This window comes from Oncorhynchus nerka, unplaced genomic scaffold (assembly GCF_034236695.1).
Source record: "Oncorhynchus nerka isolate Pitt River unplaced genomic scaffold, Oner_Uvic_2.0 unplaced_scaffold_1304, whole genome shotgun sequence".
NCBI lineage: Eukaryota > Metazoa > Chordata > Actinopteri > Salmoniformes > Salmonidae > Oncorhynchus > Oncorhynchus nerka.
In genome coordinates, this window is record NW_027040042.1 from 126,088 (window position 1) to 139,894 (window position 13,807).

The following is a 13,807-nucleotide window of genomic DNA, read 5'->3' on the forward strand; positions in this document are numbered from 1 at the left end:
ACCTCGCCGCACTGGCAGGGCGACCGGGACCATTCAACCGGGTAAGGTTGGGCAGGCTCGGTGCTCAAGAGCTCCAGTGCGCCGGTCTATCCGTCACCACCTCCACGCACCAGCCCTCCGGTGGCAGCCCCCCGCACCAGGCTGTCTCTCCGGCTCATCCTTACAGAGGCTCCCGCCTCTTCAGCGCTGCCAGAGCCTTCCTCCTCTCCAGCGCAGCCGGAGTCTCCCGCCTGTTCGGCGCTACCAGAGCTTCCCGTCTGCCCAGCTCCATCTGAGCTTCCCAGCTGTCCGGCGCTGCTGCCGGAGTCTCCCGCCTGTCCGGCGCTGCTGCCGGAGTCTCCCGCCTGTCCGGCGCTGCTGCCGGAGTCTCCCGCCTGTCCGGCGCTGCTGCCGGAGTCTGAGGCGCCAGAGCCCCTCAGCCCAGAGGCGCCAGAGCCCCTCAGCCCAGAGGCGCCAGAGCCCCTCAGCCCCTCTGTCTCGAGCTTCCGCCCCTCTGTCCCGAGCTTCCGCCCCTCTGTCCCGAGCTGCCGCCCCTCTGTCCCGAGCTGCCGCCCCTCTGTCCCGAGCTGCCGCCCCTCTGTCCCGAGCTGCCCCCCTCTGTCCCGAGCTGCCTCCCCTCTGTCCCGAGCTGCCGCCCCTCTGTCCCGAACTGCCGCCCCTCTGTCCCGAGCTGCCCCTCAGTCCAGTGGGGTCATTAAATAGGGTCGCCGTGGCTAGTAGGCCACGGAAGCGGACAAGGTGGGGGACTAAGACTACGGTGAAGTGGGGGCCACGTCCAGCACCAGAGCCGCCACCGCGGACAGATGCCCACCCAGACCCTCCCCAATAGGTTCAGGTTTTGCGGCCGGAGTCCGCACCTTGGGGCGGGAGTACTGTCACACCCTGACCATAGTTTGCTTTGTATGTTTCTATGTTTTGGTTGGTCAGGGTGTGAGCTGAGTGGGCATTCTATGTTACATGTCTAGTTTGTCTAGTTCTATGTTTGGCCTGATATGGTTCTCAATCAGAGGCAGGTGTTCGTCATTGTCTCTGATTGGGAACCATATTTAGGTAGCCTGTTTGGTGTTGGGTTTTGTGGGTGATTGTCCTTGTTACTGTCTCTGTGTTACTTTGCACCAGTATTAGGCTGTTTCGGTTTTTGTGGTACGTTTATTGTTTTTGTATTTGATTCGTGTTTACTTTGTTTCATTAAACATGGATCGCAACGCCGCATTTTGGTCTGACTCTCCTTCACATACAGAAAACCGTTACAGTATGACCGTGTAGATGGTATATTGTTTTGTTTGTAATGTGAAAACGCGTGTTTGTAATGTGTATTACCAAAATATCCCTTAGAAATGATATCTGCCCTATTGCAAAATGATAAAACATCACGTGTAATTTATTTTCTCATTTATATGGATATAAATAACATCAGTAAAAACCCAGGACTAAAATCTTCAGTAATTTGGTCAGATGCTCTATCACCATTTATGTTTATGCAGTGTGTCCACAACAGATTCATATTTGCATAATATGTGACAAAATTCAAATGCCAAACTCTGGTTCGTTGTTTTCTGAGAACTTTGTTCTGACAATATCACTAAAATTCCACTGAGTGTAAAGAGTTAAAGCTATAATTTTGATGTTATGGATGATCAGTCCTTACATCCATGGCTCAGTCTGAGAATTGGATTGTGTTTAAATTTCTCATCCCTCATATGTTTACCAAAATTTTTTACCTCATTGTTGTTGGAATCCCGGATTGCTCCATTATTTAAAGTACAATATTTAATGGTATTAAAAAGCTGTTTGCTGAGTAATAAATCCACAGTCACAAAGGAAGTGTATGTAGATCCACATGTTTTTAATCAATGCTCAACATTTCACCATGAAAATCATATTTTATGCAACACAGGAAAATGGTAAGACTTTGATCTTCAATATTTTGGTCTTGTTTATTCAGCAACTTCTTTTCCCTGTAAGAAGAAATAAATAATATAATGGATCAGTAATAATAATGAACATGATAAATATATGGATAGAATATAATGGATCAGTAATAATAATCAACATGATAAATATATGGATAGAATATAATGGATCAGTAATAATAATGAACATGATAAATATATGGATAGAATATAATGGATCAGTAATAATAATGAACATGATAAATATATGGATAGAATATAATGGATCAGTAATAATAATGAACATGATAAATATATGGATAGAATATAATGGATCAAGTCTTTAGTGCTCAGTACTCCGCTTGGATATTTGATGTTGAAGTACCAACTGAATTACTCTCATTAGATTGTTTAGCCCTTCCTGAAATGGTCTTCTTAGGGATCTTCAATACAGTTGAGTGTAAAAGGTCTGTATTGACCTCTGAGAAGACTGAATCATAGGTGGTGTTGATGTGGTCATATCTGAACATGAGTCAGGTACAGGTTTAGCAGCAGTTCTGTACCTTTCCAGAGTCACGGGTCTTGGCTCTGAGCTTGTTGACCTGAGTCTCAGCGATGTCAGCACGCTCCTCAGCCTCCTCCAGCTCATGCTGAACCTTCCTGAACTTAGACATGTGTTGGTTTGCTGCTTCCTCCTGGGGGAGGAAAAGAGAGGGAGAGCAGAACATCAGCATTTAAAGTTTGATGCTTCAGGTAGCAAATTAATATTCTGTTTTTAGGATAACAATGTATACAGGGAGCTAGATAGATGATACAGCAGAGGAAGTGAGTGGCAGAACAGGGGATCAAACCACTGCCTCCAGCACATCACTAGACCAGCCCCTGGTGCAGCTAATTGATATTCAACCCCTCTAAGTTGGTAACGAATAGGAGGCATTTAGAAATGTGCATCATTTCATCAGCATTTACTTACACTGTCAATTGTCATTGTTGACTGATGTGTTGTTGCTGTAGCAACACTTCAAACTAAGTTGTATGGACATGAAGTTTTGTCAGTGACTCACCGCTTCCTCAGCGTGCCTCTTGTAGGCCTTCACTTTCATCTGCAGCTTATCTACCAGGTCCTGAAGTCTGCCAACGTTCTTCTTATCCTCCTCAGTCTGTGAGAGAAGAGCAAAGAATCAATGTCAGTATAGTTTTATACACAAACATGTCATTGTAAGTGTTAAGAGTGTAAAGAATGCACTTTCTCTTACCTGGTAAGTGAGCTCCTTGACTCTGCGCTCATACTTCCGGACTCCCTTGACAGCGTCTACACCTCTTCTCTGCTCGGCCTCCACCTCAGTCTCGAGCTCGCGCACCTTTGTGGAAGAAATACATTTAGGCATTTGTTTGAGGTGGTGAAACAAATCTTTGTAAAACAGAGGATGAGTCTTCTACCCAGTCAAGGAGGCACAATTGTTGTCTTTCACTATGTATTTTTCCAAGTGGTTCCCAAAGTGGAATTTACATTTAAATTTGTTCATGAATATTGCTAGCAACAACAGATGAAACTACCAAGGATCTGTGGAACAAGATTAGAAGGTCCAATACAATATAATGTAATATTATTCATCCACTGTTTATGTTCTTAACCCCTAGATGTACAACATGGACCTGGGAGGCTCACAGGGATACTGGGAGGCTCACTATTCCAACAATTATCATTTTAATAGTCAATTATTCTTGTAGTTATAATATATAGGACTCTTTTTTTTATTTGACCGATTTTGTCATGCATTTGGCAGTGCATGTTGCAGTACCAGTATGGCCAATAGAGGCCGCCATGCGCCTCTTTTAATGTTATGAGTTTGCTTCTGTTATGGGGGATTGCGAAGTTTGCCAAGTGAGTCCACAGCAAGACAGAAGCACCGACATAAATACATTTTTAAGGTAAGCGAGTGGAAAAGCACCATATTATAGAGAGTAATGTTTTTATGTTCTTTCCCAGGGGCCAAGACTTGATTAGTCCGACCATGCACTGCTGAAGTCATAGTAAAACTGTGTGGATAATATTTATATCTCCCTCTAAAGTAAGAGTTGGGTTCTGATATTATGAAGGGGTCCCTGATGCAAAGACATTTGGGAACTCCTGATCTAGGTGGGTTAATGAGAGAAAGTTGTTACATAATTCTCCTCTGTATTTTAACATGATCAAATACATTTCCAGCAATCAGACTTTCAATCCACCCTAATCCACCCTGCAGGTATCTCACCCTGGACTCCAGTTTCTGGAGCTGCTTCTTGCCTCCCTTCATGGCCAGATTCTCAGCCTCATCCAGGCGATGCTGCAGGTCCTTGACTGTGATCTCCAGGTTCTTCTTCATCCTCTCCAGGTGAGAGCTGGTGTCCTGCTCCTTCTTCAGCTCCTCAGCCATCATGGCCGCCTGGAATAGTAGTTTGTTTAATTTATGCACCAATCATAATGTCCCTCTGAGATCTTTGTTGTTCTTAACCAGCCCAGCTACCATTGGCACATGGGGACAAATCAAGTTGATGTAATTCAAGGACTCACATCAGTGATTGCCTTCTTGGCCTTCTCCTCTGCATTCCTGGCCTCCTGGACGATGTCGTCCACCTCTCCCTGCACCTGCACCAGGTCAGACTCCAACTTCTTCTTGGTGTTCAGAAGGCTGGTGTTCTGAAGGAGGAAACAAGACGGTGTGTTTAGCTCTAAAGAGAACTGACAAGGCTGAAATGATTCAACTCTCAAAGCAACCATTGTCCAATTCAAGGTGCGTTTAAACGGTATGCTTGTTTGAGTTTCATTAGAAATGGCATTTGACCCATACCTGGGAGTGCAGCAGTCCAACTCGCTCGCTGGCGTCTACCAGCTCAGTCTCAGCCACTTTGCGGCCTCTCTCTGTCTGCTCCAGAGCAACTCTCAGCTCCTCGATTTCAGCCACCATCAGACCGTTTCTGCGCTCCACCATGGCTGCCTGCTCCTTCATGTCTTCTGCGACACGGACGGCGTCATCAAGGTGCAATTGGGCATCCTGGGGTTCACAATGACATACGTTCATGAGGACTTGTGGAAGTAGAGGTGATAGGATGGGTGATAGAAATGTTCACCGGGAAGAATTTCCCCACCTTTCCCTACCTTTCTACAGCACATAGTTCACTCTATTCAATTCCTCTGTTCTATTATTTTCTAGAGATTCACAAACAAATCTGTCTCCATGTTCAGGTGTTGGAGCTTGGTGTCCCTTTACCTTGAGCTGTCCCTGGACGTTCCTCAGCTGTTTCTGGGCCTCAGCGGCCATCCTGTTGGAGTGGCTCAGCTGGATCTCCATCTCGTTCAGGTCTCCCTCCATCTTCTTCTTCACCCTCAGGGCATCATTCCTGCTCCTGACCTCAGAGTCCAGGGTGCTCTGCATGGAGTCAACCACCCTCTGGCTGTTCCTCTTGATCTGCTCCATCTCCTCGTCCTTCTCAGCGATCTTCCTGTCCACCTCACCCTTGATCTGGTTCAGCTCCAGCTGTACACGCAGAATCTTGGATTCCTCGTGCTCCAGTGTGCCCTGGACAAACAAGAGGCAGTCAGGCCAATTGTGTTCAATACATTTGGATGTAGGAATTAAATATATATGACTACAATACAGGGATCATTATCCTGTAGCTGGTGTTGGCTAGTGTAACAGTACTTTCCCCATCAAACAGCTGTAGTTTGTACCTCAGCCTCCTCCAGAGCGGTCTGGATCTCAGACTTCTCTGTCTCCACGGTCTTCTTGGCCTTCTCCAGCTCATGGATGCTCTTGCCAGTCTCTCCAATCTGCTCAGTCAGGTCAGAGATCTCCTCTGCACACACACGCACACAGGAGCAGTTTAGACTCATGGGATTTTTAGGGGATATCACCAATGTACTGAAGTCGATATTGAATCATAATAACCATGAATTAATTAACAACACTTCATATGGTCTTACAAATGTAATTGCGCTCAACTTCCTACTGTTGTTAAAATAAATAGCGATTACAAGTAAAATGATATATACAAATGATACTGTACATGACATTTCTGAAATGGTGTAACGGTAGTTTTGATGATTGCAGTTCCCTCCATTTTCAAAACACTAATGAAACATGAGCCAAATAGAACTGCTGTCAAATTCTCACGTTGCAGGTTCTTGTTCTCTCTCTTCAGAGTCTCAAGATGATCCAGAGCTTCCTCGTAGGAGTTCTTCATCTTGAAGAGTTCAGTGCTCATAGAGCGAGCCTCCTTCTGAGCTCCTTCCAGCTCAGCCTGGCCCTCCTCATACTTCTGCTTCCACTCTGCCAGAACCTAGGAGAATCCATGGGATTTTCATTAGAAGTCATAGATGAAGGGTTTTTAAATTTGAAATATGCAAAGATTGTACAATTGATTAAAAAAATATAGGTTTATTCATTTTCACCTTGTCAAAGTTCCTCTGCTTCTTGTCGAGGTTGGCAGCCAATGCGTTGGCTCTCTCAACATCAATCATGAGGTCCTCCACCTCTCCCTGCAGCCTCTGCTTGGTCTTCTCCAGGGAGGCGCACTTGGAGTTGGTCGCCTCAATGGTCTCCTCAGCATCCTGAAGACGCTGGGCCAGCTTCTTCCTGTTGGACAACAGAGGGTGGTTTTATGGAGTGAGAGATATGTTACAATACATATTGATGTAACATTTTCTCAGAGCCCCCTACCACCCTGACCATCCACACCATATCTGAGTTTTTCTGTTGCGTGCGACTCACTTGGCCTCCTCCAGCTCCTCTGTGCGCTGGATAGCATCAGTTTCATACTTAGTCCTCCACTGAGCCACCTCACTGTTGGCCTTGGACATGCCGCGTTGCAGCTCTGCCTTGGCCTCCTGCTCCTCCTCAAACTGCTCCCTCAGGAGGTCACAGTCATGGCGGGCAGACTGAACACCGTGGGCCAGTGCATTTTTAGCCTGTGAGAGAGAAAGACAAAGACAGATTAGAGAGAGAGTCAAACAAATGACTGTAGAAGTCTCTGTGGGTGGAGAGACAGTAGGAGTGTCTGAGGGTGGAGAGACAGTAGAAGTCTCTGAGGGTGGAGAGACACTAGGAGTCTGAGGGTGGTGTATTCACCGTCTATGTAAAGATATGGCTCTAAACTCTCCATCTTGGGTCCCTTACCTTGACCTCCTCCTCAACCGCCCTCTTCAGCTCCTCCACCTGCTGGGTGAAGGCCTGTTTTCCTCTGGTCAGCTGAGACACCAGAGCTTCCTTCTCCTCCAGCTGGCGACCAAACTCACCTGCAGGGACAGAGGGACATCTTGTTAATAGGGTCTTTGATTTCTAAGATTGAATATCGATTCTGAGGTATCAAAGGGCAATGTTAGGTGGTGAATATTACAGTATAAATTATGTGCATACAGCCCCTAATACATGTTGTGTTCTACTGAAGGAAAGCATTGGGTTGTTGTTCATTGTTGATGGTACCATTTTCTGTCAGGAGTCTGGCTCTCTGTCCGCTGATGTCGTTGACCTGGCGAACATTCTCATCATTCTTAGTCTTCAGCTCGCTCAGCTGGTCCTCAAGAGTACGGCACATCTTCTCCAGATTACCCTGTTAGTGTAACATGTTCCATCATGACTTTATATATGTGACTCCTGTCAACTTCATGTCACTTGAATTGTGATGTAGTTGTCCCTCCTCAACACTGATTGACCAAAACCTCACTACTCACCTTAGCTTTGGCGACGGCCTCCATGTTGCTAGAGAGGTCATCAATCTCCATCTTGTATTCGCTCTTCTCCTTCTCCAGCTTCTGCTTGACGCGCTGCAGGTTGTCGATCTGCTCCCCGAGCTCAGCCACACTGTCGGCCTGCTTCTTGCGCAGAGCGGCGGCTGTGGCCTCATGCTGCAGGGTGGACTCTTCAAGATCACGACGCAGCTTCTGGAACTCAGCCTCACGCTTCTTGTTCATCTCAATCTGAGCAGCAGTGGCGCCTCCGGCCTCCTCCAGCCTCTCGCTGATCTCCTCAAGTTCCCTGGAGAGATCGGCCCTCTGCTTCTCAACCTTAGCCCTGGCAGCCCGCTCAGCCTCAATTTCCTCCTCCAGCTCCTCAATACGGGCCTAGAACAGGGGACAGGAGCAGGGGGATGAACACTACAATACAGTTTAAACAATTGAACCTCACAAAATAATAATAGTATGTATATTTTGTATAAATGTGTTTAATAAAAACCCAGTTACACTAATACATTCAGCAGACAGTGTCTCATACAGGAGCCAAAACCTCAATGTTAAGAAACACCATCTTCCAACCTACTCAGCTGTCAGAAGCCACCTGGAAAAATGTCTGCTACCAGAATAATGTTTTTCAGGAAATGATTCAAGTCTGTGCTTTTCTGTACTGGAGCTTATATCCTGTACTATACCTGGAGTTCCTTGATCTTCTTCTGCAGCTGAGCTCCCAGAGACTGTTCATCCTCAACCTTGCTGAGGAGCTGGGTGGTCTCAAACTCCTTCCTAAGAAACACAAATAGGTTGATTGCAGAGTTGGTTTTGTTTTGATAGTGTAAAGGCAGAGGATCATACCATTCACTTTGCTTGTAAGAATCTCCATGGAAATGCTAATTCATAATTACAAGAATTGGCCAAGAACAACCATTATAGCAGGTAATACTGTTCTCATTTGTTTGTGTTTACTTCTTGATTTTCTCATCAGCTTGCTGCTTGTCATTCTCCAGGTCCATTATGGACTCCTGGGCCAGTTTCAGATCTCCCTCCAGCTTTCTCTTGGATCTCTCAAGGTCCATACGGAGCTTCTTCTCTTGCTCCAGAGAACCCTCAAGCTAGAAGATGAAAACATGTATATTGTTAAAATCTAAACAACTGAAGATAATATCATCTTACATACTATCATGGCCAAAATGTCAAACCACTCACGTCGTCCACTTGCTGTTCCAGCTTGGTCTTGGCCTTGGTCAGAGTGTTGACTTTGTCCTCCTCTGCCTGCAGGTCATCCAGTGTCTGCTGGTGGGCCTCTTGGAGGGCTTTCTTCTCCTTGGTCAGCTTGGCAACACTCTCATCCATAGACGCCATCTCCTCTGTCAGGTTTTTAACCTGTAAATGGCCACAACATAATTATACTTCACCATAAAGGGGAGATTTAGTTTAATATATATGGCATTTGTGGCATTTAGATTAGAACTGCATCAACAATGACTGTACTATAGATTCAACACTAGATGGCAGTGTTCACCATGCCAGTGTACTGAATGGAAGTCATAAATGAGGGGGATCAGAACATGTAATGAATGTGGGGAGTACCATTCAACTGAAATTCTACTATTGTGTCTTGATCTTTCCTGCACCCACAATACAACTTCAATTCCATTTATGTTAAACTATGTTTTGAGTTGATTATTGCTTGGTTAGACTGTAAGACACAAGACCTTGTTTTCAGTGGCGTGCTTCTCCTTCTCCACTTTGGCCAGGGTGAGCTCCAGGTCATCAATGTCCTTCTTCAGCTCAGAGCACTCATCCTCCAGCTTCCTCTTCTTGGCAGTCAACTCAGCATTGATCTCCTCCTCATCCTCCAGCCTCTCGGTCGTCTCTTTGAGTTTGGCCTCCTGCTGGATCTTGCTCTTGATGAGCCCCTCACACCTTTCCTCAGCATCGTTCAGACTCTCTCCTTCCTGGTTTCAGAACAGGAGATAATATCAGCAACCAAACTAAATATACACTTTTGTCAAAAAGGTCAGAGCAAGTTAATAGACACTCATGAAATATATACAATATATAACATGGGCAATAAAAATGTGTGAGTCAGCAACATACTTTACAGTGTGTTCATATGTGTGTGTATTCATGTGTATGTAAATGTGCCCATACGAGGGTAGTTGTTCACTCACAGATGCGACTTGGAGCGACAGGTCGTTCTTCTCCTGTGTCAGGGACACCAACTTCTCCTCCATTTGCTTCTTCGTGGACAGAGCCTTGGCCAGATCTGTCTTCATCTTCTCATAGTTCTCCTTCATGTTGGCCAGCTCCTTCTCAGTCTCAGCGCTCTGCAGCAGGGGCTTGATCTTGAAGTACAACTTCATCCATGGCCAGGTTTTGACATTCATGAATGAGCGGATGTTGTACTGGATGGCGAAAACTGATTCTCTGGTCGACAGAAAGGATACAGTGTCATGGTGAGTGACATGCTTAAAGCTACATTCTGTGACTCGAAGAACAACAAAATGGGGCCCCACACCACTGTTTGTTTACAGCTGAGGAATTGGTCTTGGGAAATGTGACCCCTATTAAATTCAGAGACATCGTGTAGATGCAAGGACAGACAGGTCAGTCATGTTAAGCTCAATAAGCATTTTATATACTTCAAGAATGAATGGGTAAATACCACACATTTAAATGGCAGTTGAACAGGTGGTTGTCAGAAAGCTTTGCCAAGACGTCTACTATTCCTCACCTCCTCTCCATCATCTTGCTAAACTCTCTCCTCATGAGGAATCCACGGCTGAGAGCCTGGACCATGCCGACCAGAGCGGCCAGCTTCTCATCTCTCATCTCCTCCAGGACACCCAGCAGACCGGCTTTGAAGAACACCTGAGACACAGGTTAACATGGTCAATGGAACCACAGATGGTGACAGATAGAATGTATTGAATGGAAAGAGGGGAACAACACCACTAGATTGATTTAAACATAAGCTTTGCAACGGTTACAAACAAACCATGGGATAAGTTGTTTCTAAATTGTTAGTTATAGATTAATAATGTACACAGATACAGATAACTGCAGTCTAACACAATGTACATGATAATGACTTTAGTTTCTCTTCTATACTTAAACCCGGACCATATAAAATCTCTCCAGTCAGCTTTCACTGGGGGTTTTTGACTGACCTTGGTGTGTCCAAACTTGTAATCCTCGTGATTCACATCAATGGACCCAAGCAGCTTCTCAGAAGCCTTCTTGTTGTCCATGAACTGGCCCTCAGGGATGACACTGGCATTCAGTACTTTGTACCTGAATGAGAGGACAGTTTTAAAATATGCCAAGTTGTAATTGGTTGGTTGGTTATACAGTGAGGTTCATAATGATCGGCACCCTTGATAAAGATGAGCAAAATAGACTGTCTAACATGAATAACACAAATACTGAGCTATATTGTCTGGTCTAAAAGCTTTTTGGATTAAAACAAATATGTATATGAAGAAAATAAACCCAAACCTACTGTAAAATATGGTGGTGGATCTCTGATGTTATGGGGCTACTTAACGTCAACTGACCTGGGGGCCTCGTTAAGGTCAACGGCATCATGACCTTTACCCAGTACCATGACATTTTAGCCAAAAACCTGGTTGCCTCAGCCAGGAGGCTGAAACGTGGCAACAGGTGGGTATTACAGCAAGACAATAACCCCCAAGCACACATCAACATCCACAAGGAAATGGTTCATCAACCACATAATCAACATTTTACTATGGCCATCTCAGTCTCCAGACTTGAACCCCATTGAAAACCTGTGGTTTGAATTGAAGAGGGCCGTCCATGAGTGCAGACGATGGATATCAAGGATCTGGAAGGATTCTGGAAGGAGGGTCCAACATCCCTCCCATTGTGATCTACAATCTCATACAACATTCTAGAAAAAGACCATTGTCCTCGTACTGAAAGCAGCGGTGCCAATCATGATGAACCCTATGTTGAATTAAAATAAGAATTGTTAAACAAAATGTATTTCTCTGAGTATGAAATAATAAAATTGTCACAAATGTTTGACCGTACAATATAGCTCAGTATCAGGGTTATTTGATTCAGTCTGTTCTGCTCATCTTTATCAAGAGTGACAATCATTTCTCTCTCTCTGTGTGTGTGTGTGAATGTACCTCTGCTTGAAGTCAGCATAGATGATTCTGCTGGGGAAGCCCTTTCTGCAGATCCTGATACCCTCCAGTACACCATTACACCTGAGCTGGTGGATAACCAGGAAGTTCTCCATCAGACCTGGTAAAACAAAACAAGTCTCTTTTAATACTAATAAACAGGTTAAAGATTGGGATCGTTAAGATCACTGATGACATATTTAACTTTAATGACATATTTAACTCAATATTTCTTGTACCTGGAGTCTTTGACTCGTTGGGGATCAGGCAGCGCACAAAGTGAGGATGAGTGCTCCTCAAATTGGTCATCAGCTTATGTAAGTTCTCCTGTAAGAGGGTTACAAACCATTTTCTCAGACATCATTTATGATAATCAATGAAACTTTTGAAGGACTGAATATGCACATTTCAAAAGCTCACCCTGAACTGGGAGGACACAGTCTGCATGGAACCACCCTTCTTCTTGCCTCCTTTCTTGGCTTTATCTGTTAAAATGGGGAAAAGTAAAAGATAACTAGAAAAGTACATTTCCTAGAGCGGGTGGAATAAATAATAAGAGTATGTTAGAAATCTAGAGTGGTCTTGTCTTCAGCAAACACACTAATTATAATCCAGAGAATCTCTGAATTTATTTGCAAATTATGGTTTTGGAAAATAAGTATTTGGTCAAAATAAGTATTTGGTCAAAAGTTTATCTCAATACTTTGTTATATATCCTCCTACAATGTGATTTTCTGGATTTTTTTCCTCATTTTGTCTGTCATAGTTGTACCTATGATGAAAATTACAGGACTCTCTCATCTTTTAAGTGGGAGAACTTGCACAATTGGTGGCTGACTAAATACTTTTTTGCCCCACTGTATAAATCAGAGAATCTCTGGTTAACTTCACACTTATCTAGAGGCAAATGCTGCCAATGAGATTGTGTAGAATAACATCTATTGTATGATTAAATTAACCAAGTGTATTAGTAAATCAACCCAGTGATAAACCCTAAGAAATTGTGGTACATTGAAAGACTTTAAAGAACATTTGGGTCTGAGTTATAACTAGTATTTAGTTAAATATTGTGACGTGATGCTAGTCTTACCCTCAGGAGGGGGAGGGGGATACAGGGCAGCCAGAATTTTCACTCCTGACTTCCCGTACAACTGACAAACTGAGTCGTTCAGGGGGTCCTTGTTCTTCTCTAGCCACCCAGTGATGTTGTAGTCCACAGTACCGGCGTAGTGAACCAGGGAGAAGTGGGCCTCTTGCTTGCCTTTGGCAGGCTTGGGCTTCTCAAACGACTTTGTTTTGCCAAGATGCTGGGCGTACAGCTTGTCCTTGAAGGTGGTGTCTGAAGACTTGGGGAACATGCACTCCTCTTCAAGGATGGAGAAGATGCCCAATGGCTTTACGAAAAGAGATGTATATCAAATTAGCATGATTTAAGATCATATTTATTATTTTAGCAAACATGCTATTATAGGATTATATTCATTTTGGGGCACAAAACAGGAAACATATTCAGATCTCAACAGTCAGATGCAATGTACCACTGTGATAACGGTTGCTAAGCGCTTTGCTGTTATGGCCCATTATAATGGTCCATTATAATCCTCACAGACATCTTACCTTCTCAATAAGCTCAATGCAGGCAGCCAAGTCCATGCCGAAGTCAATGAAGGCCCAGACGATTCCCTCCTTCTTGTACTCCTCTTGCTCCAGGACGAACATGGTGTGGTTGAAAAACTGTTGCAATTTCTCATTGGTGAAGTTGATGCACAGCTGCTCCATGCTGTTGTACTGTTGATGGAATTTTAAAAGGGATAATTTCATCATACAAGACTGTAATCCATCTCAATCACAACTAATTGTCTTGTTCTGGTCTCATACTCACATCAAAGATCTCAAACCCGGCAATGTCAAGCACACCGATATAGAACTGCCTTGGATTCTTGGTGTCCAACATCTCATTGATACGGATGACCATCCACAAGAACATCCTCTCATAGATGGACTTGGCCAGAGCACTGACTGAGTTATTAACCTGCAATGATAATACC

General features: G+C 44.4%; 1 protein-coding gene across 1 annotated transcript; it reads right to left on the reverse strand.

Moving 5' to 3' along the window:
• Positions 1-1,825: 1,825 nt before the first annotated feature.
• Positions 1,826-13,789, reverse strand: LOC115121569 (myosin heavy chain, fast skeletal muscle). Its single transcript, XM_065015729.1, has 28 exons — positions 13,642-13,789; positions 13,377-13,547; positions 12,850-13,153; positions 12,180-12,244; positions 11,999-12,086; positions 11,763-11,880; positions 10,776-10,899; positions 10,340-10,476; positions 9,777-10,032; positions 9,318-9,560; positions 8,809-8,985; positions 8,569-8,714; positions 8,298-8,388; positions 7,603-7,992; positions 7,355-7,481; positions 7,049-7,167; positions 6,644-6,840; positions 6,325-6,508; positions 6,047-6,212; positions 5,605-5,729; positions 5,144-5,452; positions 4,724-4,927; positions 4,447-4,572; positions 4,148-4,318; positions 3,149-3,253; positions 2,957-3,052; positions 2,456-2,587; positions 1,826-1,958 (listed from the first exon to the last, which is right to left on the reverse strand). Exons 1-28 carry the CDS (start codon positions 13,744-13,746, stop codon positions 1,938-1,940), a joined length of 4,497 nt encoding a protein of 1,498 aa, XP_064871801.1. The 5' UTR covers positions 13,747-13,789; the 3' UTR covers positions 1,826-1,937.
• Between the last annotated feature and the right edge of the window lie 18 nt (positions 13,790-13,807).

What these genes read in the sequence shown, in the direction of transcription:
- LOC115121569 (XM_065015729.1), bottom strand. Translation starts at nt 13,746, where the DNA reads ATGTTCTTGTGGATGGTCATCCGTATCAATGAGATGTTGGACACCAAG. An exon ending in CCGGGTTTGAGATCTTTGAT is followed by an intron (nt 13,548 to 13,641) that starts GTGAGTATGAGA and finishes TTCCATCAACAG; the next exon opens with TACAACAGCATGGAGCAGCT. An exon ending in CTGTGTCCTCCCAGTTCAGG is followed by an intron (nt 12,087 to 12,179) that starts GTGAGCTTTTGA and finishes ACCCTCTTACAG; the next exon opens with GAGAACTTACATAAGCTGAT.